Source organism: Apis cerana, linkage group LG16 (assembly GCF_029169275.1).
Source record: "Apis cerana isolate GH-2021 linkage group LG16, AcerK_1.0, whole genome shotgun sequence".
Taxonomy (NCBI): domain Eukaryota; kingdom Metazoa; phylum Arthropoda; class Insecta; order Hymenoptera; family Apidae; genus Apis; species Apis cerana.
Genome location: NC_083867.1, coordinates 4852392 through 4878234, shown reverse-complemented (window position 1 = coordinate 4878234; position 25843 = coordinate 4852392). Strand labels below are relative to the sequence as shown.

At 26.1% G+C, this 25843-nt stretch overlaps 4 protein-coding genes and 1 long non-coding RNA gene across 14 annotated transcripts in view; 2 read left to right on the top strand and 3 right to left on the bottom strand.

The window, feature by feature from the left end:
- Positions 1–3418: 3418 nt before the first annotated feature.
- LOC107992913 (tyrosine-protein phosphatase 69D) lies at positions 3419–11368 on the bottom strand. Of its 3 annotated transcripts, XM_062086539.1 has the most exons (10): positions 10941–11332; positions 8509–8814; positions 7805–8392; positions 7439–7732; positions 6356–7360; positions 6029–6272; positions 4936–5947; positions 4558–4845; positions 3891–4319; positions 3419–3787 (listed from the first exon to the last, which is right to left on the bottom strand). In XM_062086539.1, exons 1-10 carry the CDS (start codon positions 11029–11031, stop codon positions 3707–3709), a joined length of 4338 nt encoding a protein of 1445 aa, XP_061942523.1. In that variant the 5' UTR covers positions 11032–11332; the 3' UTR covers positions 3419–3706. The 3 variants fall into 3 exon arrangements, with proteins under 3 accessions (XP_061942523.1, XP_061942522.1, XP_061942521.1); XM_062086538.1 differs by having other exon boundaries at positions 6356–7732; positions 10941–11333; XM_062086537.1 differs by having other exon boundaries at positions 6356–8392; positions 10941–11368.
- Positions 11369–11826: 458 nt separating this feature from the next.
- LOC108000298 (ER membrane protein complex subunit 3) lies at positions 11827–13411 on the top strand. The gene is made up of 4 exons (XM_017060544.3): positions 11827–12100; positions 12201–12457; positions 12543–12884; positions 12966–13411. The coding sequence occupies exons 1-4, from the start codon at positions 11952–11954 to the stop codon at positions 12974–12976; spliced, it is 759 nt and encodes a 252-aa protein (XP_016916033.1). The 5' UTR covers positions 11827–11951; the 3' UTR covers positions 12977–13411.
- LOC108000297 (nitrilase and fragile histidine triad fusion protein NitFhit) lies at positions 13193–15370 on the bottom strand. The gene is made up of 6 exons (XM_017060543.3): positions 14866–15370; positions 14574–14712; positions 14336–14491; positions 14031–14237; positions 13708–13920; positions 13193–13635 (listed from the first exon to the last, which is right to left on the bottom strand). The coding sequence occupies exons 1-6, from the start codon at positions 14904–14906 to the stop codon at positions 13477–13479; spliced, it is 915 nt and encodes a 304-aa protein (XP_016916032.1). The 5' UTR covers positions 14907–15370; the 3' UTR covers positions 13193–13476.
- Positions 15371–16367: 997 nt separating this feature from the next.
- On the top strand, positions 16368–25230 carry LOC108000303 (uncharacterized). The gene is made up of 2 exons (XR_009833174.1): positions 16368–16623; positions 24940–25230. It is a non-coding gene; the product is annotated as an uncharacterized LOC108000303 (long non-coding RNA).
- LOC108000293 (tyrosine-protein kinase Btk) overlaps positions 18573–25843 on the bottom strand; it is a 152409-nt gene continuing 145138 nt past the window's right edge. For all 8 annotated transcript variants that reach the window (XM_028668003.2, XM_017060530.3, XM_062086562.1 and 5 more), the window contains 11 exons: positions 24713–24774; positions 24378–24461; positions 22042–22106; positions 21376–21441; positions 21165–21293; positions 20900–21093; positions 20609–20780; positions 20348–20516; positions 20154–20272; positions 19822–20074; positions 18573–19698 (listed from right to left, as the gene is read on the bottom strand). In XM_028668003.2, coding sequence (XP_028523804.1) covers positions 19597–19698; positions 19822–20074; positions 20154–20272; positions 20348–20516; positions 20609–20780; positions 20900–21093; positions 21165–21293; positions 21376–21441; positions 22042–22106; positions 24378–24461; positions 24713–24774 — 1415 coding nt within the window. In that variant the 3' untranslated portion in view covers positions 18573–19596. The remainder of the gene's footprint in view (positions 19699–19821; positions 20075–20153; positions 20273–20347; positions 20517–20608; positions 20781–20899; positions 21094–21164; positions 21294–21375; positions 21442–22041; positions 22107–24377; positions 24462–24712; positions 24775–25843) is intronic.

Here is a 25843-nt window from a genome sequence, read left to right as displayed (position 1 = left end):
ATAGCATAATTTACAAAATTCTATACTAGCTGATTCAAATACTATTAACACAGTTATTTCTTTCAAATATTAGAATGAATTTATCATGAATGGCATCTTTAACATGTAAAATAATACATGGTTTGTCAGTCACCTTTCTCTGGTCACAGAAGAGAATATTTATATAGTATGTATTCTATATGAAATTATATTAATTATTCATGAAAAAGACCGCCGTCTCCTCATTCTCTTATAACGTATTGCCTATATTAATAATTAACAAACGTCACGCACAGGTTTCTTATAGGGCACGCTATATCATTTTTCGCGCTACATATTCCTAGCCAGTTACATAGAGCCATTTATACCTCAAGATAAATTAAAGTTAATATCGATTAAATTAATAATCAATTTTAATCTACCATTGAATTTTATTAAAAAAAAAAAAAATAAAAAAATTAATGTATTATCAATATAGTCCTGATGCAATTAATAATACATTGTTATAATTTATTTTTTTGAGATAAAATGGTAAATTGTGTGGAATTATTAACTTTAACTTATATCTGAGGTATCTCTATATTATTATAATAATGTAGTTTACATCTTTCGATGTTCATTTTATAAAATAAAAAGTTAAAAAAGTGTGATACACTTGCTATTTGAAATATTTCTTTTTTTTTCCTTTTTTTCAATGGATCGTATCAGAATTTTTATCGTGATAAAAATAAAAAATTGTATATATTAATTTACAACAATGCTTTTAATCCTTCTAATTCATACACTGGCTGTAAAAATGTTTCTTTATACACATACTACGAGATGAAAATATGTAATAAGAACAGTACATGCAATTAATTACAAAATTGTAATAACAATTTTGCAATTGCATAATGTCATATCAAATATTAACAATGGTTATATCATTACTGTTCTAAATTGCGCATTTTCGCGAGCATGTAAAGTATATTTTAACTTTATGCGATAAAAATTAAAAACAATCGTTAATTTTGCGCAAAATTCTTAAATAATAAAGACGCAATTAATAATTATATATATATATATCGCAGATCTTATAAATAATATATTCTACAAATAAGAGATGTTTCATGCCTAAACATCGCTTATTTTCTCACTGATAGTAACATAACATAAATTAAACGAAATATATTTGTTACAGTGCTGTGCTTGTAGATTTTACATTATAAAATATTAAAAGTCCATGAGATTATTTTTTTTTTATATATTGTGCGTGTCAATTTGACATTCTAAGAAAATCTTTTCTATATTTCAATTAAACATCGTTTGAAACTACATCTACCATACAAAATGTTTAAAAATTTCCACCATACAATATTTTTTTTATAAGTTAATTAAAAAAAAAAGAAGAATGTAGACAAGATTTATAAAAAAAAAATAAAAAAATATTTGGCTGATAACAAAAACATTATTATGAAATTAGAACGAAATGTATATAACTGTATAAATATTTACATAATGTAAAAATACTGTGGTTTATAAAATATTTATAAACCATTGATAAACATATATATATATGTATACAGATAAAAATATCTTATCATCTTATAAGTCTCTAATATTATATCTTAAATTATTTGCAATCTATGAAAGATAAATATTAATGATGTTTTATGTAAAAAAAATAACAGGTGGAAATTCATAGGCACTTTGTAAATATTTCTACATATAATAATTCTGTTATATAAGTATAAAAACAAATATGTCACACCGTTTATTAATATAATGAAGCAACAGCAGAAGGTGGTAGCAGCAACTCTAATTACAGACAAAGCATGTTTGTATCTTAGATCTCTATCAATTATAACATAATCGAAGCGCAAACTAGCAACTAATTGTTATTCTCGGTTATACACACATGTACATTGAATAGGGATGTGCATCGCAAGCACGAGAATGGAATGACACGGAAAGGAAAAGAAAATAAATCTTATCGATCGATGCGATGATAAATCAAAAATTTAATGTGATTGTCCCTTGCCATAAATGAATGGCTTAGCAGCGTATATGCCGGAGTTAAAAACTTGACTAGAAAAAAACAAACGTGCGAAGAAATAACATAATATAATGTATGATTTCACAATTTTTCTTACTTCAAAGATATCATTTCTTTTTCTTTCCTTATTTATAGTAATCTCATCGACTTGTTTTTATTTTCAGTATTCACTGTGAGATAGAACACTAACAGTTGTAGGTAATTCTCATAATGTAAGAATTCGATTTTATTTCTACACAATGTTTTATAGCAATTTTATTCTCCAATTAGAAAAATTTATTTTGGCCGAAATTTACTAATTAGTTATTTCAATAATTTAATTCATAATTTCCAATAAATTCCATAAGAACTACCTATATCTTTTAGTATTCTTGAATGAAACCTAACTCCTATGCCGCATAAGCCGTCCAATTATGCATAACACTTCGTCGGTGACTTACAAAGCACATTTGCGGACATGCCACACACACAGATATATTCCTAATCGTTTTGTGTATGAAAAAGTAAAAAAATGATTTTTCTTCCCATGTTATAATTCACAGTAGTTTTATATGCCGTACAAATAAAGTACGTGCTGTTTTTCGCGCATTTTAAACTGAATAAGAAGATCAGTCTTTCTTTAGAAGAAAAATTAGCGCAAGCGCATTATGTACGCACGCTTTATATCGTATATGACACGTATGTTACAAATAAATTTACACACATGCGTGCGTAATATTATTAATAATATAAATTGTAAGATAGACCAAATCAGAGTTTGATCTGTCCTTGTCATCGAAGGATAGAATAACAACGCATGTCTGCAAAAACGTTTGGAAGAATCCAGTTCTTAATTCAATTTAAACCATATAAGCTGTACCATCTACATTTGATCGCGTAAAAAAGAATACATGTATAAACAACATAAAAATACATAAATTGTTCTTATGTATATAATACAAAGTTTCTATAAATTATAATTTTATTATTACAATATAATATGTATGTTATAAAGTCTGAAATGTAACTATTACAATATAAAAATACGATCAATTATTAGATTGGTAAGTTATATGGTTTATTTTGTCAAAATATTTATGTTTTATAAATACGCTTAATTATTTCAGTAGTCCATCAAATAGTCGTATTTGTTAATAAAAACGCACTTACTTTGTTGCGTCAATGTTTTCTTCATATGTTCCATGTTCAATCACAAAAATGTTTAAATACACTATTTCGTGTTTTTTTTTTCAATTTTATCAATAAAAATAAATCATTGAAATAGATTCACAATGTTGTTGAGACCATGATATCACGAATGTCTTCACTGTACTGCACTTTATAACAATTAACCAATAATTGGTTAAATTCATTTGTATATCAAATCAATTGTATGTTTAGTTTAATCCTATGAATTCGTCAATATGAAATGTTTACTGTTTATTCTTTGTGGTATGAATAAATGTATACACATATTTCTCTTCGATAGTTTGTGTATAAAAATTCTCAAAGATCGATAATTGCTTATACACATGTATATTTCAGTCTAATTTCATGATGCATTTATTTCACCAATATATTAGTAATCTCTTTGGTTGGCCCAATATAGGTTTTTGAGCATTCGAATACATCTCCAAACACTTTTTGTACGTTGTTTTTACGCACATATTCACCAAACATTATTGAGACATTTCAATATTTTATTCCGCAACATTAAGAAGTTGGTTCATCATCGGCTAAATTATGAAGATCTGAATAATTTACGATAGCACGATGTAAAAATTCATATTGTGCCTAGAAATATTAAATAAAAATATCATTTATATAATTATTTTACTTTCGTTTTTTATAAAAAAAAAAAAGAAAGAAGATTGACTATTAAATTTGAAATACGTACAAAAGTGCTAATCATGCCATGTCTTTGTGAACGTAATTTCTTTGTTGTTGTAAATATATCTACGCGTTTTTCAGTTCTCAATTGTTGGACCAATATACTAAGAGCGACGAACATAGAACTCCTATCAGATCCATAGCTGCAATGCACAACTAGCGAGCCGCTTGATTCTGTATCATTTGTAAGCGTTTGGTTTACGAGTTCAATGAGACCACGAGTTACTTCAGGTACTTCTCCTTCTACTGTTGGCCATCCATGATATTGATATTGTGTTACAACAACACTTTCATCCGTTTTTGTATTAGAAACACAGAATTCACGGCGAGTGTAATACGGACAGCTCTCACTTTGAATATATCTAACTCTTATATGATCATATGCAGTTTCTTCGTCAGGCCAATAACGTGGACATTTTCTTGGACCTTCATTTAACTAAAATAAATTTTTATGTTACAATTTGAATAATAATGTAAGTATTATAACACATTCATTTAAAATCGGAGACTCAACAATATTTTTCGTCCGACTCTATTACTTTATTATAAGTATAATTTTTTTTTAATGTTATGGAAAAACGTAAGTTGCGTACCATATATAATACTTACGCAACAAGTTCAAAATTTATAATACCATAAAAAATAATTAAAAAACGTAAGAAATAACTGCTTACATCGGATAACATTACTATCGTAGAGATACACTGTTCTGAAATCATTCGCCAGAAATCTGCTATTGTAGTATCCAATGGATCTTGAGTAATGACAAACGATTCGGAATTGTCATAGCCTTCAATAAAAGATGCATTTATATAAGTTGAATGTTCTCTACCCGGAACGGGTGTAAGAATTACTCGATTTCTGTCATATGGTATTATTAATTCACTTCTATTTTTGCTTTTATTTTCTTCTCCTCCACCAACGGAAAATGATTTTCTGTCTTCTAATACAGAGTTGATTTTCTAAAAATATCAAAAACAAAATGTATAATTTTTTTTGATTAATACTTTTTTTTAATATAACTAAGTTTTTTAATAAAATTTTCTACTTACATCATATTCTTCTTCCATTCTACACTTTTCTTTACCATTATCTCTTTGTCTTAATTTTGCAACATTATTTTTAAGCTGTGATGCTGGAATTTCTGTATCACCATATTGTGCCATTTCCATTAATGCACGATAAATGAAAATATATTGTTTCAATGATTGCACTAAAAAGTTTCTTTGATGTCTTAAATCACATACTGTATTGAAAATCGAAACTTGACCCTCTTCTGCAAGTTGTTGTAATAAAGAATCTAATGCTACTAATGTTCCCGTTCGTCCGACACCTGCACTACAATGTACCAGTATTGGACCTTTTTCCAACGAATAAGCTTCATTAACTCTTTTAATGAATCTGAGGATTGCGTGAGGATGTTCTGGTGCCATAAAATCTTTCCAAACTAAGAAATGATATTGAATGATAGTGCGTGCGTCTCGTTCTCCTAATCGTGTCATTTTTAATTCACGAACAACATAATCCGAGTAAGCTCTTTCTCGAACATGTTCAACAGTAATATCGCCAAAATTTTTAGTTTCACCTTTATCTGGCCAATACTTTGCACATTTTGTTTTCGAATACTCTTCGAGATTTGTTAACATAAGTATTAGTTCAAGATGTTGTTCCCAAATCATTCTCCAGTAATCACAAACAGTATTTTCCATTGGACCTTGAGCGCATATAAATTTCTTGCGTTCTTTGTATCCTAATACAAAATTTGCGTTTATATAATCAGAACCACAAATTCCATCCATTTGCGCGAGTCTTACTCTAGTTTGATCATAACATTTTATATCAGGATAACGATTTTTATATAAATTTTCGCGTGCTTCTGAAGCTCTTGTTGTACGATCTGTAAATCTATCTGGTAATAGTTCGAATTCGTGTTGGAAACCATAATCAGAATCTCGGTGTCGTTCAAGATATGCTTGAAGCAATTCACTTTTAGGAATAGGAGGCATATCTGGAGGACTTGCTGCTACCAATTGATGCCTTCCTCTAAGACTTCTGCATAAATGCCTATAAACATAAAAATGTTTATTATATTATATATTATATAATATATATATATATAATATATCTTTTCAGTGAAAATATTACCTGAAACTATTTCTCAGAGTTATAATTTCTTCTCCTCTTTGTTGAGCACGCTTTGTGTATCTATGTAATACACAAAGTGCAATAAGAAGAATGATGATAATCAGTATAAGAGCAATAGAAAGTTGTAGAATTACACTGAGTGTGGTCACTTCCGTTGATATCATAGTCACGGGATCTAATCCTCCATAGAGAAGATTAAAATAGTTACTATAAGCAGGCAAAAGCTGATCTTGATTTCCAAGCACTAAAAAAAAAAAAAACTCTTATAATAAAAAGTATTTTAAACTTTCAATATAAATATATACTTATTTGGAAATATTAAAATACCAATAACTTCGATGAAACCCGTATAATTTGATTTTTCATCTAAGAAACCATCTTGTGCGCTAAGTAATTGTTCAAAAGATCCATCTTCGCTTTTTGTTTTGTGGATAACCATATTTTCTCTTTTTTTTCTTTCTACAGATTCTGTATGATTATTATCTATTAGATTTGTAATGGTTGTTTCTATCCTTTGAGTAGTAACAGTGGATGTTGTTGGAGTGGAAGTTGTAGTCGATGTTAATGATGTTGTAGTAATAACAGGTGTTGTATTAAATACTGATGTGGTTATTGAAACTTCAGGAACAAAATGTACAGGTGGAGCAACTTTTGGACGAAGTCCAATACATTTATTGCACATATTACTACCATTGAATGATTCACCATCGCCAAGGAAAATTTCGGATATCAATCGATCACTATCGAATATTTCGGCAATATAAGCACCACCAGAAGGTGAATTATGAGCATACTGATATGAATATACATTAATTTCTTCGGGTGGTGGTAAATCAGTAACACTTTTTTGTGGTGCTAATTTTACTAGATAAACTCGATAACAACATATAGGACCATTTCGTTCTGTGATGCGAGGAAGATACAATTTAAACAATTGTTTACCCTGATTTTCGATTTTTCGCCATGATCGCATATTTAAACTATCTCTATCTGGTACTGTAATTGGCGTAGTACAATTACCAACAGCATCTTTTCCTGGTGTTCGAGATCTAGTTACACCGTTAACACGGACAGTATAATTAGTATTGGGTGGTATTTGATTAAAATGTGTACTATTTTTTTTATAAACACTCCAAGTCTGTGGTCCCCAAGTATCAATATCTAAACGACCCATGTCATTTCTAAATCTAGCAATGCCAGTTAATTGTATATTATAACGAGTAATAACACCATTAGGTTTCTCTGGATGAGCCCATGAAATGGAAATGAAACTAGAACTACTTATATTATCAAATCGACAATTAACAGACAAATTCTGAGGAGGACTAGCCACTGAAATTAAAATTATATTATTAATTTCAAATTTTTTAAATATAGAAAATATTGAGTTTTCGAGTTTAATAATTTTACCTCCATCTAAAGTAGTGCCATTTACTTCAGTACTCCAATTTCCACATTCTTTTGTATATTCGCTACATGCGGCAATTTTAAATTTATATTTTGTAGCGGGATCAAGATCGACAAATGCGTACACGGCAAATGGTTGCGCAGGATATACCGCTTCTCTTTTTTGATCTCCATGGGTAATCATTAAATTATAATAATGAACGTGTTCTTTTAAATCCAATGGTGGCACTGTCCATGCTATTGTAATAGAATTTTCAGTAACTCCATTAACAGAAACTTTTGGTACAAATATAGGATCTATAACAAATTGAATTGATCTATTATTTAATAATTCAGAAATAATATGATTAAAATTATGTATTTCAATACCTTTTTCGAGAGTGGTAATCCAACGTGGATCAAATCGTACATGTGACGTACCCACGTTATTCGTGGCACTAATACCAATCTGATATGCTGTACCACTTTCAAAACCTTTTAGAACATAACTTGAATTACCGCCGCCGATTTGTTCAGAATAATATTGATATTGATTAGTTCCATTCTTCATATGTTGGATAAAATACTTTTTAATAGGCTCATTACCATCATTTACAGTCCAATTTAAAAATATACTTCCAGCACCTACAGCTTTCATGAAGTCAATGCTTACTTTTGGTACATCAATTACAAAAAGATGTCTATAAGCGCTAATTTCACCGTTGTAATCACGTGCTTTACAAATATACGTTCCGTTATCTTTACGTGTTAAACTCGTAAATTCTAAAGTGAGTATAGTAAGAGTTTCATTTATTTGTGTGATTGTGGTGAAATCCTTCCAATGATCTGAACTTTCAGAATCATTTCCTTTTAACCAAGAAAATTGAGATAATGGATAACCATGCATGTGACATGTTAAATTAGCAGATTCCATAACTTTTACTCTAATATCTTCTCCAGTTGTTATTCTCCCTGGTTCTAAAATAAAAATAATTCATAATTAAAAATATAAAGAATATTATACATAAATATAAATTTTGGATATTATAAGTAATTGATAATTAATAACTCTAATTGATAATTAATAATTTTACCAATAACTCTAATATGAATATCCTTTTCCAATATTTCCCCTTCTACAGTTTGTGCTATACACTTGTAGTCTCCTGTATCATTTCTACTAGCTTGTTTAATATCCAAACGCCCTCCTGAATCAAAATCTTTAATAGTAGTGAGATTTTTTCCATTGCTAGTCCACCATATTTGGCCAGGAACACTGAGTTTACATATTAATGATGGTGTACTACCAGCCTCTATACCTTCTAAATCTTGAGATGCTGTAATTTCTAATATTGCTGGATTCTCATTTTTTGACTCAGTGGTTTCTATGCTTTCAATAACTACATGAGGACACAAAAAAATATATATTCATATATTTATTTTGATATTTATGTAATATTAATAAATTGATGTTTAATTTATTGATATTTTATGAAATATATATGAAATTTATCAATATTTGAATAATTAATATCAACATAATAATAAAACAAATAAACAAATAAAAATTTATTGACAAATTGATTAATTTTAAAAAAACAAATTATTTAAATTAAAAAAATCTTTTATTTAATACATGAACGAACCATATAGTTAGTTCATTAATTCATTATAATCATGATAGTGAAATTATTTAAACTGTTTGTATAATTAAGTTTGTTATTTTTTTGTTATTTAAAAGATAAAATTTATCAAAATTTATTCAAAGTATATTTTACTAAAATTTTTTATTGTATAAAGTTTATAGACTTATATTCAAATAAAAAGCTGCAATATAAATTGCTGTATTATTTTAAATTTTTTGATATGAAGAATAAAAAATTTATATCGAATTGAAATTTTTAATAAAATTAGAATTATCAATTAAACCAAACTATATGCAAAATTATTTTTAATTTTGTTTTTTTAGGCGATTTAATAGCAATTATAATCATACATATTATTAAAAATATTATTTTATAATTTATAATAATATAAACTTTAAATAATGTCATTCTATGTTTTCATCTCTTTGTATAGATCGTGAAAGTATATGTCGCGTAAATTCTTTATTTAATGAGTTCAACAGTTATTATCGCGATGACACTGGTGACTCAATAGACAGTGACGTTTTCTTACATTAAACGTCTTTAAATCGTATGTTATATGTTAGATTATATTTATTATGTAAAATAAAATAATCGTTGCATTAAAAAAAATAATAAAAATTATTAAATAAAAAATAAAACTTTCTTATAAAAATTACTTTAATGATTATATTATGAAATAAAATTTTCTATAGTTATATTTTAATTTAACTTTTTCCCGGTTTTTATAAAATTATTTATATCAAATAAAAATTATTTTCTGCAAAAAAAATATAATTTAATATTCGATAAAATATACTACTTAAAAATGAATTATATTTCTGGTAAACATAAAAATATTATTTAAATATTTATCCGGTAAAGAAAAATGTTTTTTATTATTCAAAATTATGTTTAAGGTGAAGGAAACGAATTTTCATAAAATATAGAAATAATTAATTAGATATTTTATCAAAATAATAAATATTTTTTATTATTAATAATAAGCACATTAATAAATAAGTGAATAAATTAGAAATTTATTATTTTAATAAATTAATAAATATATTCATTAAAATTAAAATTCTGATAATTCATAATTTATGATCATAATTATTATATGTATATAATTATTTTTCTAATTTAGTTCCACATTATATATTATTATATATTATTTATTTATTTTTATAGTATGTATAAAATATACATATAAAATATACATATAAATATACATATATAATATATAATATAAGAAAATATATAAGATAATTAAATAAAATAAATAAGAATAATAAAATATATCACTAATTATATTATAAATTAACTTCAATTATGATAGAAATTTTTTAATAGAGATTAAAATACAAATAATTTTTATGAATAAATTTTTTAATGTTGAACTGTTATATTCTAGAATTATGAAATATGAATATACAGCAAATTGATTTCGAGTTTTTTCCACTAATTAATATGCCATGAAAATTGAATTTTTTAGTATAAATACAAATCAAATAACAAACAAAAGATAAGCGATAAGAAAAGGTACATCGAACGATAAATAATTAAAACGATTAAAATACGTTAGACATTCGATATTTTTTTATGTTATGTTGTTAATCAATCATGCATAACGGTATACAATTTTATGTATAATTATAGAATTAACTATCTATTTGGCTTAAGTTAAAATCATTGCCATAATATTTACGTAAGACAAAAATTATCGAACGAAGGATAACAATTGTAAGGATGATGATGACAGCAGTGTATCGCGCGTGTATCCGCTATATTGCTTATAGCATTCATATTCTTTATAGATGTTCGACAAAAGAAGCGGAAAAAGTTGTCGACGCGCTCAAATTGATCATGAGATAGTTTGTAAAAGTATTTGTATGACTTACCGGATTCATCAAGGCCGGCGACGAATAGTATGAAAAAACAGAGTATCATCAAAGGGATACTCGACATCGGTAGATTACTTCGGGGAAACATGGCGTCGTGACAACCGGGCGTGAGCGTTGTATCCCTGGCCCTTTTCCCACTTCCTGCCACCTTCTTATACGTTCTCGATTCCTTTCACAATCCCATGACGTGTAGTTAGTATCGCCTATCCATTTGAATCACGATCCAATTCACTATTTCATATCACGCTTCGCACTTACGTGCGACGCACTTTTCGAGATGTTCAGACACACTTTGCAAATCTCACCCCGTAAAAGTGCTAGCGAAACTGAATCATATTATACGAATGTAATGTAGGTGTCTCAACGAAACCACTACGCTACCAAGTACTAACGATTGACACTGCCCTCCGTCGGGATTCTGCTCCATGTTCGGACAAGCATGTCGATAATGAAGGTAATTGTTTCGAGGGCGGGAAATTGCATCGGAAAATCTATTATACACTTTTCTTTTCTTTTCAGCAAAAATTAAAAAGTAGTTCTACTTAAGTAATATAATATTAAATATTTTCCAGTGGCATTTCTAATTAAAATATAAAAATGATAAAATGTACACATAAATATAAACATGTGAATGAATAATAATTATTTTTTCAAATATGTATATTTTTATATATATATATATATATATATGTATATTTGTACAATCAATATAATAATATTTTTATACATATTCACAATTTTAATTTATACGCATTTAATTTTGAATCAATTTCAATTTACTTATTTTTTTCATTATAGAAAATTTATTAGAAAAAATAAATTAATTATACTTTATTATCGGTGAGGTATGAATCATTATTTCTATATTGTATCCTCTAGAGGGCTCCTGCTACGTATAACTGGCATTGATAATACATGTTCTTGCCTTTGTAAAATGTTCTTCTATCTGTTTAATTTTCTTACCTTTCTTCTTTGTTCCGTCTAAATTTCGGTATAGCGACAAGTGGTATGGCTGAGTTGATTTTAGATCCAAACATTAGGGGTTGGGTATTTTTGCCTATCGTTGTAATTACATTTCTCGTAGGCATTATTCGACATTATGTTTCGATACTACTTGCTTCACAAAAAAAGGTTGAGCTTCATCAAGTACAAGACAGGTAATTATATGATGAAAAATTTTGCATTTTTTAAATTATTTTAATATTTCTTGCCTAATTTTTTAAATGTGAATTTTAATATTATTTTCTTATTTTTTAGTCAAGTGATGATACGTTCTAGATTACTTAGGGAAAATGGTCAATATATTCCAAAAATGGCATTTATTAGTAGAAGACATTTTTTTAATAATGAAGAAACAGGATATTTTAAAACACAAAAACGTGCTCCAGTATCACAGAATCCAATGACAGATCCTAATATGATGACAGATATGTTAAAAGGAAATGTAACTAATGTTATACCAATGGTGCTTATAGGTGGTTGGATTAATTGGATGTTTTCTGGTTTTGTTACAAGTAAGTCCAATGATTTGAATGAATATATTATATATAATTTAAACTCAAAAAATTTCTTGATTTAATATAAATGATTCTATTTCAGCTAAAGTACCATTTCCTTTAACATTGCGTTTTAAACCAATGTTGCAACGTGGCATAGAATTAGCTACTCTTGATGCTGCATGGGTTTCATCAGCATCTTGGTATTTTCTAAATGTGTTTGGATTGCGTTCCATTTATACACTTGTTCTTGGTGAAAGTAATGCTGCTGATACTTCTAGACTTTTACAAGACCAAGTATCTGGTGCTGCAATGTCTATGCCACCAGATCCAAAAGCTGCTTTTAAATCAGAATGGGAAGCATTGGAAATATATGAACATAATTGGGCATTGCAAGGAGTTGAAGCAGATCTTATAGGATCTCAAAGAACAGATATAAGTGACTGTATGTAAATATTTGAAACAATAATATATCATTTACATATGTAATTTACATTATATAATTACAATAATTTATATTTTATAGGTAGCAAATAATAAATATTACATCTATATCTATAGATATAGTATGTGCCATTTTGGAAGGATGATTAAAGTTTTAATATATTATTAAATGAATTAATAGTTTAAATTAGTAAAATAAGGAATGTCTTATTGACATTCTGTAAAATATTATTTTATATCTTATTAAAATATCTGAATCATATTTTCTTTATAATTTGTTATACTTTTAATTTCATATGTACAAAAATGTCACAATTGTAGCAATATATTTCCATCTTTACATTTTTAAGGTACAAATATTTATAAGTTATTAAATGTATTTATCACAATGAATGTTTGTTTTATATGTGTATATTATGAAAATGTTATTACATTTCAATCTCTTTTTACTTTATTTACAACATTAAATTCAATACGAATATTTGTTTATATAAAACTAAATAGTAAATAAAATGTTAAATACAATTATATATAATTTTAAATATAATTATACATTTAAATATATTTATACATAAATTTATACATATTAAAGATTATAAGGGTTCTAATTTGGGATACAAATCTGTTCGACGATGATTTTCACATGGCATATTTTGTCTAATTTGTTTTAATAAGTTTAAATCAATTTCTGCTAAAATTATATCAGTTTTTTCACTACATTGCGCTATTATAGATCCCCATGGATCAATAACCTAATAAAATTTTTTTCATATAAATATTATACTTCATATAACAAAATTAGAATATAATATAAAATTCTTTACCATTGCATGACCCCAGCTCACTCTTTTTTTATTATGTATACTAGTTTGAGCTGCAGCCACAACATAACACTGTGTTTCTATAGCTCTTGCACGTAATAATATTTCCCAATGTGCAGCACCTGTTTGGTATGTAAATGCTGATGGATATGTTAAAATTTCTGCTCCCATATTTCTCAATGAAAAAGATAATTCAGGAAAACGCATATCATAACACTAATATTATTATTAAGTACAAATAATTTTTAATGTTTTAATATTTGTTATAATATTTGTTATAATATTTTAATATTTGAAAATTGTGAAATTTAAATATAAAAGGATACAATACTGAGTGCTAATTTACCAATTGGTGTTGATATAGGTGGTTCAATCTTTTGTCCTGGTAAAACATAATCTGATTCCATTAATCTAACTCCAGTATTTTTATTATCCATATCAAATAAATGTATTTTACGATATGTACTGACAATTTCTCCTTCACTATTTATTAAAATGTGTGTATTACTTATATGTTCTTTATTATTATCCAACTATAAATAAATTAAAATTAAAATAAATAAAAAGTTATATAATATATAAATAATATATAAATTAAAGAAAAAAATAAAAAGAAATTGAAATTTCTTACTGCTTCATGGATTCCACCTAATGATAGCCAAATTTTATTTATTTTTGCAATTTCTTTGTAACTTGTTACTATTGATCCATTCAAAGTTTGAGCCATGGCTATTGTATCCTTTTTACTATCTGCTAAATAATCACATGCCTCAGGAAAAAATGCAATCTATCAAAATATTTAAAAAAAAATTGCCTATATAAATATATGTAATATTAAAAATTAATTAAAATTTCATTTTTAGACTTACAGAAGCTGCCCTATGTTTTGCTTTTTCAGTAAGTTCACGTACAGTTTGTAAATTTTTTTCTTTATCATTTGTTGATGTCATTTGACATACTGCAACTAATGGATTTTCCATAATACTAAAATATTTTACAAAATGTTTTCTAAAAAAAAAAAGATTCAAAATATAATTAAGAATATTAAGAAATAAAATAATATCTTATTTTTTATATTTATTTTAATATATAATTTTTTTATAAAGAAAAAATGAAATATTTTGAATGATTTATTTGATAATTTATCTTAGCAATTATTACCTGTGATATTTAATAACAGAAAAACTGCTTATCAAATACATGCCTATCCTTTACATACACATAGAAACTTTAGATAATACATGCAAAAATATTAAAAATGATAATAGCACATTGTATCAATATCTATTCTATAATTATGTTATATTTAAAAAATATAATAACTTTCATAAACCGTAAAAGATGTATATACGTGAATATAATAATTTTTTAAATTTATAAAATAAAATATCAAAATTTTAATTAGATATCGCAATTATCTTTCAAGCATAAATTTTACAGAACAAGTAGATAAAGATAGGAAATACTAAAAGAAGGATAGAAATACGATGAAAATTGAAAAATTAATACTATTTCTAAAATATTTTAGATAAAATAAACATAAATAAGGAGAGCAAATAAAAGAAGGATAAAATCGAGTAAAAATCTTGAAATCAATAAATAAATACTATCTTCAGAGTACTAAAAATGAAATAAAGAAAGGATAGAAAATTGTAAAAGAAGGATAAAGATAGAATAAGAATCAGCACTATCTTTGTTTTTAGAGAGATGTTTTTGGCACTCAAAAGATAGCGTTATTAGTCAATTCTTTTTCTATCTTTCTTCTATTATTTCCTCTTCTTGTTTATATAATTATAATTTGTATAATTTTATTTGTAGCATTTAAAAATGGCTAAAATTTTATAATTTATAATAAATTATTTTATAATTTTATCTTATTTCTATTCTTCTCTCACTTTGCTTTCTTTATATTTGCTTTTTTATGCTCCTGATACATTATAAACGAAGTTGAAAATATCATTTGAATGTACTTTCATTATTTCAAAATATATCTTAATTTTTATATGAAAAATATAAATATTATATTTTTGATTTTTTTAGAAAAATTTTTAGAATATATCTCTAAAATGACAATCTCGCAAAACAATACATTCTGATATATAATGCGTGTTATTAAGAGGTATTATTTATCAATGAAATTTAAACAAATCAAAACTTATTCTAATCTAATAAAGAAAAAAGTAAGTAATTTTGAAATATTTTATAGAAAGACGACGTGATTGAAGATTCGTTTATTGAATTTATTTTTTCACTATTTATAATATAATAAATTTTTAAAAACATCTAAAAATATATTGATTGTTATATATTCAGAAAATTTATTAAATAAAATAAAAATTTATTAATTGAATATTTTTTTCATAAAAAATAATAAATAATAATAATAAATAATTTTATAAATATACATATATATAAGATTTTAAATTATTAAGATTTATTAAGAATTTAATAAATTATAATAATATAAAATATTATATTATATTCTATATATTTTATAAATTGTTATGTATATTAAAATTAACAAAAAATATTAAAGCTTATAAAAATTAAAAATTAAAATATTTAAAAATTTCATAATTTGAAATATTCGCTTGAAGTTTATAGATAATAATTTATATCGTCATTGATATTGTCACTTGCGGCGTTCGACCTTGCCCGCCGAGCAATGTTTATCGAGTGGGAAAAGGCTTGCCAGTTTCGCTTCGACCGCTGTGTCGTGTGGATGGAGAATTTATTCGTATTCAATCTCGAATATAATTTAAAGTTGCACATATATTTCATCAATTTATATGCGTTTTATAATATTTATACAATGTATATTTATTCGCGAGTGTAACAATTTTGCGTTCTTTCTATTTATAAGCGTTGATACATTTCAAATTTTTTATGAATGAATAAGAAGCTGTTACTACAAATAAGGTACAGACTTGCATTTTTTCGTGTCCTAGGAATTTGAACATTATAATTATTTTACCATTTTTATATCACATGCGACGATTCAATGTAAAATAGTGTAATATTGAAAGCTGTATATATTATTTTGTTATTTATGAATATATAAATTATAATAATAGTAATATTGTGTTTTTTGATAATTTTTTTTTGATTTAGTTTTTACTTTTACTACATATTTATTTTTTTAAATTTTTTAAACATAATGAAATTAGTTAATTTAATCCTATTATTTATGTTATATTTATTTTTATATTTTGTTTATATTCAAAATATAAAAACATTTTTTATTGTATAATTTATAAAAAAATAGAAAATTCGCATTCATACCAAATTTGATGAATTTTCATAAATAACTTATAATTCATTTTTTTAAGATAAAATTTTTGATTTAATTATTTTATTATTTTATTATTTTATATATTGATTAATTTTATATATTTTATAATATAATTTTATTATGTTATATTAATTTGTCATTTTTTATTATAGTGTAGTAGTTCTATATTATAAATTTTTAAACTAAACTATTGTTTTATTTTAATATAATCAATTTTAATCTTATATATTTTATATTTATTTTAGAGGTATAATTTCTTTTTTAGATAAGTAGTTGATTATTGAGACTATTGAAACTATTTTATGTAGAAAAAAATTTCAATATGGTTACCATAATGATATTCTGATTATATAAAGAAGAGGTAAAATTTAAATTTTTATATTGAACAAAGATGTTTATAAGAATTTTTTTATTCTCATTTTATTGAATTAATTATTATATAATTATATGTAATTATTAACTTATGTATATAATTCATAATTATTATGTTAATTATTAAAAATTTTGTTTAAAACTTTTAAATTTTTCCATATATCAGATTTTTTTTTACATAGCAATTAAAAAAAAATTTAACTAGTATGTATAGAGATTAAATTCTATTTATATTCATTAAGTTTAATTTGGAAATCATAATTTGTTAAAATTTACTAATTTTTTGTAGTCTTCTTTGTTTCAAAAACTAATGGAATCAATTGGAATTGAGTATCAAATGAAAAAGATTTATATATTCTTTTCTTTCCCTTGATTATATTTAGATTTTTTGTTTATTAACTAAATTCAAATCATTAAATTGTTAGTTAAATACTATTTTTAAATTATAATAGTAAATTATAATACTATTTTACTAGATAGTTATAAAAATTATATTTGATTTATATATAGATAGAAATTATAAAAAATCATAAATTTGAATCAAACTATTTTTGGTTAGAATTTGTTCTAATAATTTATAAGAGTTAATGATAAAAAATATATATTTTTAAATACATACATTCATACAAAATTTTTAAAAATTACATGCAAAATCCTCTTTCTAAATATATTTCATTATTAATTATTATTAATAAATTTTTAATTTTAAATAAAAAATTTTAAATATAATTAAATTTGTAAAAAAATTATTGTTTTAAATAGGATATATAATTTGTAGATATATATATAATTAATATAATAATGATGGTGATAGTAATTGTGATAATAGAAGTTAAGTCAATAAAGTAAATATTTAAGATATATTTTATTTATTTTTACTATTATTAATATTTTATATTTTTATTGCTCTGAAAATAAAGTAACATGCCTTATATAGAATTATATAATTAAATTAAAATTTAATTTATTTTCAGATTTAGTTTGTTACTTTTATTTTCCTTAAAATCCTTTTGTTGTTTGTTTGTACAGTGATCAAAAATTTGAACAAATGTAGCCAAAGTACCAAAAGAAAAATAAATTTTTAATAAAAGGAAGATAGAAAAGACAAGATATAATATGAAGACATAAAATATTTAAAAGGAGTATTAAAAGGAGTCTTAAAAAGATATTTCAAATATTTGCAAATAATATTAAAAACACAAAATGTTTTATTTTTCTTTATTCTATTTTATTAAATTGTCATAATATATAATACACAAGTGAGACATTCATTTATTAAATTCACTTATCAAGCAGAAATAATGTTTCTCATTTGTGAAGTTACGTTTACTGTTCTTGTTAAAAAGTTGATAACAAAAGGACAGTACATGTCTACAGAAAAATCACAACTTACTATTATATCCTGTTTAAAGGATAATTAATAAATACTACTGTTCTATTTGTAAATGCATTCGTATCGTTGCATGGAACAGATACTCTGAAACTCATGGTGGACGAGGGAATAGTTAGGAATTGAAAGAATGATTGAAAAACCTAATATCCGAGAAATACATAATAATATCACGCACTCGGATCATTTTTTTTGTTCATTGAGAAAAAAACATCTAAAATATCTATAATAAAGATCTCAGGAAGTTAGGATTAATTAGATAGGAAAGAGATAAAGAATAGTAAAAGGATAGAGATAAGGGATAATATAGGATAGTGGAAGAGTTTTGCAATAATGCAGGATCAAATAATGTCGTGTTAATATTAATTTTTTTTTGTTCGGTTTTTCTCTTCTGCTGTTTTGTAAGCTTGCGTTAATACAATCGTTGAAATCGACACACATACTTTTGAGACACACACACAACTTTTTATTTGCCTTTAGTGGCTCGTATCGCCTTGCAAATTTCAATCCACGGGTGTCCGTAGGAACTGCAAATGTCACAGACGTTTGACGAGCTTGATGATGGTTGACTAGGTTGGTGGCCAGGTGTACTCGGTGAAGATGACCCTTCTTTCTTCGTTTTGCACGTGGATGACGAGAGATGTAGAAAATCGACCGAGGGCGGTAAAGAGGCGGGTGCACGTGTTTTACGCGATGACGGTAATGTTGCTGAATTATAAGATGACGACGAATTAGAAGATGGTAATATCGAGGGAGATCGCTCAAGAGATGGAGATTTTGCCGCCTGTATTGATCGATTCGAAGGCGACGATAGGCGCATACACCGTAGAAGGTTGAGTCAATCATTGAGCAGACCTTGAGACACGCTTATTAGCTGTTCCTTCAGCACGCGAAAAGAGGGTCGTACTTCTGGGCAATGAGCCCAACATTTTCGCATTACCTAAGAGATAAATACGCATACGATTTTATTATAAATGTATTATATTAATATCAAAATAATTTACATTTATATTAAGTACATATCTTGAATATGTTGAATAGAATTGATTTAGTTTTGACTAACCTCATAGACTTCTTTGAAGCAGGCTTTAGGTCTTTCTAATATAATACCTCGTTGCACTCTTTCCACGACTTCAGTGTTTTTTAGACGTCCATAAGGCATTTTTCCGCACGTAAATACTTCCCACATGAGTACTCCATAAGCCCAGACATCTGATTTTGAGCTGAAGCGAGTGTAGTTCAACACTTCTGGAGGTGCCCATTTGATTGGAAATTTGGTGCCTCCACTACTAGTATATTGATCATCCAATACATACCTGAAGCAAAATTATAAAATTATAAAATTTCTAAATACTAAATATAAATTAATAATTCTACATTGTAGAAAATTTTTACCTTGCCAATCCAAAATCTGCAACTTTTACTACATTTTCTGAACCAACTAAACAATTGCGTGCAGCAAGATCTCTATGAATATAGTTATGCCTTTCCAGATAAGCCATGCCTTTGCAAACCTGCAAATTATTAATTGGTATTAATTGCTGTAATAAATGAATGAATAAAAGTTGATATTTAAAAATGAACTTTACTTGTATGCACATATCTAAAAGAAGACCAACATTTGCTCCTAGAGTTGCTTCATTACGACGGAGGTAGTTGAGCAAAGATCCATGTCGCATGTATTCGGTAACAATGTATATTGGTCTATCTTTACTGCAAACACCATATAATTGAACCAAATTCTGATGTTGAAGTTTCCTAGAGAAAAACAATTTGATATTTACTATTCAATCTCTCATTTGTTTGCTGAATATCTTCATATTAAAAATTTGAATTAATCATTGACTCACGTCATCACTTTAGCTTCTTCTATAAAATCATCTTCAGACATTGTGCCTTCTTTCATCATTTTTACAGCAACGTCTATAGATCCACGCCATTTTCCTCTTCGCACTACTCCAAATTGTCCAGAACCAAGTTCTTCTAATAAATGCAATTCTGCTGGATCAATTTCCCATTTGTCTGCAAATTAAAGAACAATTATAATTCTCTAAAAAAATACTAGTTTGCTTTGTAAACTACAAATTGAAATAAAAATAAAGATTCTTTTTTGAAAATTTGATCTCAAAAAGATTACAAACCATGACTGAGACCAGCAGTTGGTGGTACAGGGCGATCACAAGGGCTAGTTTTCAGTCGACTAGCTAATCCACCACTATTATGTCTGTGATAATTAACCAAGTCGGGTATTGAACCACAGCAATGTTTCTCAGATAGATAAAATTCTCCTCTGGTATTTTGCTTGATGTGATAATGTTTCACATGAGGATGTGGGCTACAATAGTATCTTCTTATTGACCTTTTCCTATAATAAAGTATAATGATGATATAAGTGAAAATACTTACACTTTCGTATAGAGGGAAAGCGTGTACAGTCCTTTGGTAGACGAATTACGTACAACAAAGCATCCTTCTTTATCTTCTTGTTTAAGCAATGATTCCGCACGTTGTCTAGACATATCACCCACATACCATCTATAAGATTTTAAGATTTATATTTTAATCATTATATAACATTAAGAAAATGTAAATTTGTTTTAAAAATCAATATATTTACTCATATTTTTGAAGGCCCAGGAGTTCTTTTTCTTTGACATAATTGCTCGGAATATAACCAATGGATCTGAAAAAAAAAATTAGAAGTTATAATTAATCATTTTTTCTTTCATATTATGTTATAAGTATCTAAACAAAAAAATTATATATTCTATATATATTCTTTTGTTTTATTTGTATTAGCAATGTGGTAATTGATATAATCATTGATATAATCATTATATAAATGGAAAATTTTATTTATATCTATATAATAAAGTGCGGTGTATATTATATCCTTTTTTCTTTTTTTTCTTAGCAAGCTTCTTTTTATAACATTTACGAGTCGAATCGACCAACCAATGAACTTATAGTCTTAATCCGCTTTTGGTTACATTAAGTCATCGAGGAGTACGAAAAGAGGAACTTAAGCCTTTAAAAGCACTTGATCGTCGAGAATGTAAGTTGCCAAGATATAATGTAACAATGTTAATCCTGATTACATTGGCGAAAGAATTTGCATAATAGATGCCATCTAATTAATTTGGAATTTGAATTCAAGATGAAATTAATCAGTGATTTTACTCGAAATAATTTAAAAAATACTTTTTTTTCGAGATTCCAATTCAAACTGTTCTCTAATAGATAATATATCTTCTATTTCAATGAATATAAAACCTTTACATACCCATGTTCATCTTTGACTTTCCACCAATGTTCCTGAGAATCATCTAGCACTTCGTACTCTGCTCCCTGAAACGTAAAATGTATTTTTATATATTTACAATATAAGATGAAATTACGAATCTGACATGACGTCGATAAATTAAATAATGATTTAAATAATATTAATTATGATTCTTAAATGACTTTGACAAAAAAATAACACGATTTTGATAATTATAAAAAATAATAAATAATTAATAATAATAAAAAATGATTTATATATTAGTTCTAACTGGAAATAACATTATATACGAGTTTTAAATTTGATACTAATAAATTTAAATGAAACGACATAATTTTTACGATTAAAACTTTCGAAAATTAAAAATTTTTTTAGTTTCGAATAACAACTTATTAAAAATTTTATATTTTATATAAAAAGAATTCCACTATAAATTTATTACTTGATTATTCGGTTATTGATATAAAAATTAAAATTATTCATTTCTTTCACACGATAGTTTAGAAATCCGAGCAAGAATTTAAAATATTTTTCTCTAAAATATCACTATTCAGATTACATTCAAAAATTGCTAATTAAGCAATTAGTTAATTAAGCATCTGATGAACTGGCATGCGATGTTGAATCCAAGTGTTAATAGGATTCGAGGTTTCTCTGCATATTAGAGGATAACCATTATCCGCGGAATGCTGGTGATGCTGTTGCTTATGTCAATGATAATATGATCGACGCGAGACATTACCGAGAACTGTTATCCGACCGCAGGACTCAGCTGAGCGAAAGTTAGGTTAGAAACTTGGAAATTTGGTTTGACGACTCCTACACGTTGTATAATCGAGCAATCGAATTAACAATTTCGTTAATCGATTTTTTCTTAATTATAAGATGAATATTAGAAATGAATAATTTTATTTATGTAAATATAAATATAATTTAAATGTGTCTATTATTGTAATTATATTGTAACTCGGAGAGTTTCTAAATAGAATATAAAAACGGAATTGCTGATTATTGTTAACTTATTTTTTTTTATAAAAAAATAGAAATAGAATTGCATAGAAGGCCAATAAATATAAATAAATTAAAAAAGATTAATAAAAAGAGAAATTAGTAATAACAGATTTCATAGAAATCAAACTGATCAACTTTATTAATATAAATCATTTAAAATTTTCACGAAAATTTAGCACTAATTGTATTACTTTGACGAAAAATTGAAAAATTTTCAGAAATTGGAATTCAGCTTTCTAGTGGTTCAATTTTTGATTGAATTTTGCATTTAAAACATATTTTATTGTATATTCACGATTCGATTTGTTGAATCGATAAGAGGTAGTATAGATATATAAATCAGATATCACGGTAAGAATATTAATGTAATTTAGTCCGCGACACGATGGAGAAGTGTTCGACATGATTGAATCAAGATTGATATAGTTTTGATTCGATTGTATTCAAACAGCGTAATTTATGTAGTTCTATTCCATATAATACTCTATGTTTAATTCGGTTATAATGATACATTTTTATGATAATATTTAATATGATACGATTCGAATATGTACAATTTTGTTTTCTGCGATTCGATTCTATTTCGTTTGAATATGATTCGAAACAACGTATGAATGTAATTCTTTTTTGTTTTTCCATTGATACATAACATGATTCGATTACTTACGGCATCATTTTATTCAAATCTATATAATATATTTAATATTTGGTTTAATATTAAACTATGTAAAATATAATACATACTCATCCAATTTTTCATTCTATAAAATATAAATATAAATATTAATATATTCGTCAACACATTTTGAAAGTCGAGTTTGACAAAACTTTTAAATTTATCAATCAAATTCATATTTTCTTATTTTTTATTCATTTTAAAGCAAATTATATCTCTTTATTATTTTCTTCTTCGAAATGATATGTTTTACAGTTATAATTATTGGAGTCTTGGCAGAATTCGAAAAAATATTAGAGAAGACTCATTTACAATCGAATATCGGCTGTCATTTGTTTTTATATTTGATTTGGATTTCCGTTTCAATGAGAAATTATCGTGGTTTCAGATATTCTGCGATGCAATTAAAACTGCATTGTGAAAGCGGCCGTTAAACGATACCGGACATCGATCCTTTTACGCTCGTTTAATCGCGTATAAAATATTTGATACGCTTTCAAACTTTATGAATCTCATTCCACCCGGATAAACGAGTCGATATTGTGAATCTCTCTCTCTCTCTCTCTCTCTCTCTCTCTCTCTCTCTCTCTCTTTTCGTTTCTTTTTTACTAATTTCACGAGAGAAAAATAGAAATGTATTTTTTCTTACCTTTTCGAGGGATAAATCGCCACCCTCAATCGCTCGAAAAGGATACAGAGCTACTACGACCTTTGTTCTCATCATTATCTTGTCCTGAAATACATATTGATTCTCTGTTTAGAATGAATTCAATCAGTCAAAAAGTTTTTTTTTATTTCTTCGTTATTTTATAAGGAAAATTTACTTATTTTAAAAAAAATCTGATTTTAATGAATCTTTGAAGGGAAACTTTTTTCATTTAAATTTTTGTATACAAACAAGAAAAAAATAACAGATAAATATTTTTCCCTTATGTATGATAAATTTAAATAAAAAAGAATATTTGCAAAAGAAGATTTATTTACCTTGGTTTTAGAAGATGGGGTCCCAGGTGTCCCCCCTGGCATTATTGGAGTCGAGGGGGTCCCTGCAATGAAAAGACAATAATTTTCCATTAACATTTCCATTAATATTAAAAGTACACAATTTTTTTTTTAAATTACTCATCGTGTTACTTATAATTATATATAAAGAGGAATGGAAAGAGTCAGAATTTTTAATTCTGAGACCAAATGTTCTCATTTTTTTCAAGGTGGTCGCCATTAGTCCGAGTTTTCCACGGGAACGAAGCAGGGGTTCGTTTCTTCGCCGGGATAATTATTGAATGTAGCATGGAGAAGACTTTGGAGAAGAGAGACCTCATAACTTATATCTTAATGAGCTTACGCTGCTTGCGATGTTTTAATGAATACTAATGAACTCGAAAATTTTTCTCATCCCAAAGGGAAAAGTCCGGATCCGTCCGAAGTTTTTTAACCGAGAATAATTGGTCTTATTCTTGGCCGAAAGATTTATAGATGGAAAAAAGAAGAGAGCGAAGCAAGTATTTTTTTCAATTTATAATCATTCTTTAGTTACACGATATCGATCATGTTTACGTCCTTTTCCTTAATCTTTTGTTAATCAAAAATGAATTACGAAATGAAAAAAATGCAGGATTTTAAATAAAATTTTAATTTTAACATAGTTCATGGATTCATGATTAAATTTTTTATTCAAATCCAGCAAGAATTAACATTTTTTCGCGAATATAATAGAAAAGAAATTATAAAAAAAAACAATAAAAAAACAAAAGTCGAAAAAAAAGAAAGAAGGAAAAGGAAATAGTTAGTTAGTTAGTATAACTAACTAAATATAGAATAATAGATAACTAGAAAAGGAACTAGGACAAAAAATTCCACAATGAGACAGAAAAAAAAAAGAGAAAGTGAAAGAATCGACAATTAAATATTTTCGTTTGCTGGAAAAAGCGTACGATTCACTTGGATATCGATGATGCCTAGATATTTATCACTAATATTTCGCCAATGACTCGTCAAACGTCATTTCGATCCTCGCTGACACCATTTTTCTCCCTATCGTTTTCATATCTTGCCAAATATACCGCAACAATAGAGATCTAGTTTCTCTTCCTCTCTTCTTCTCTTTCTCTCTCT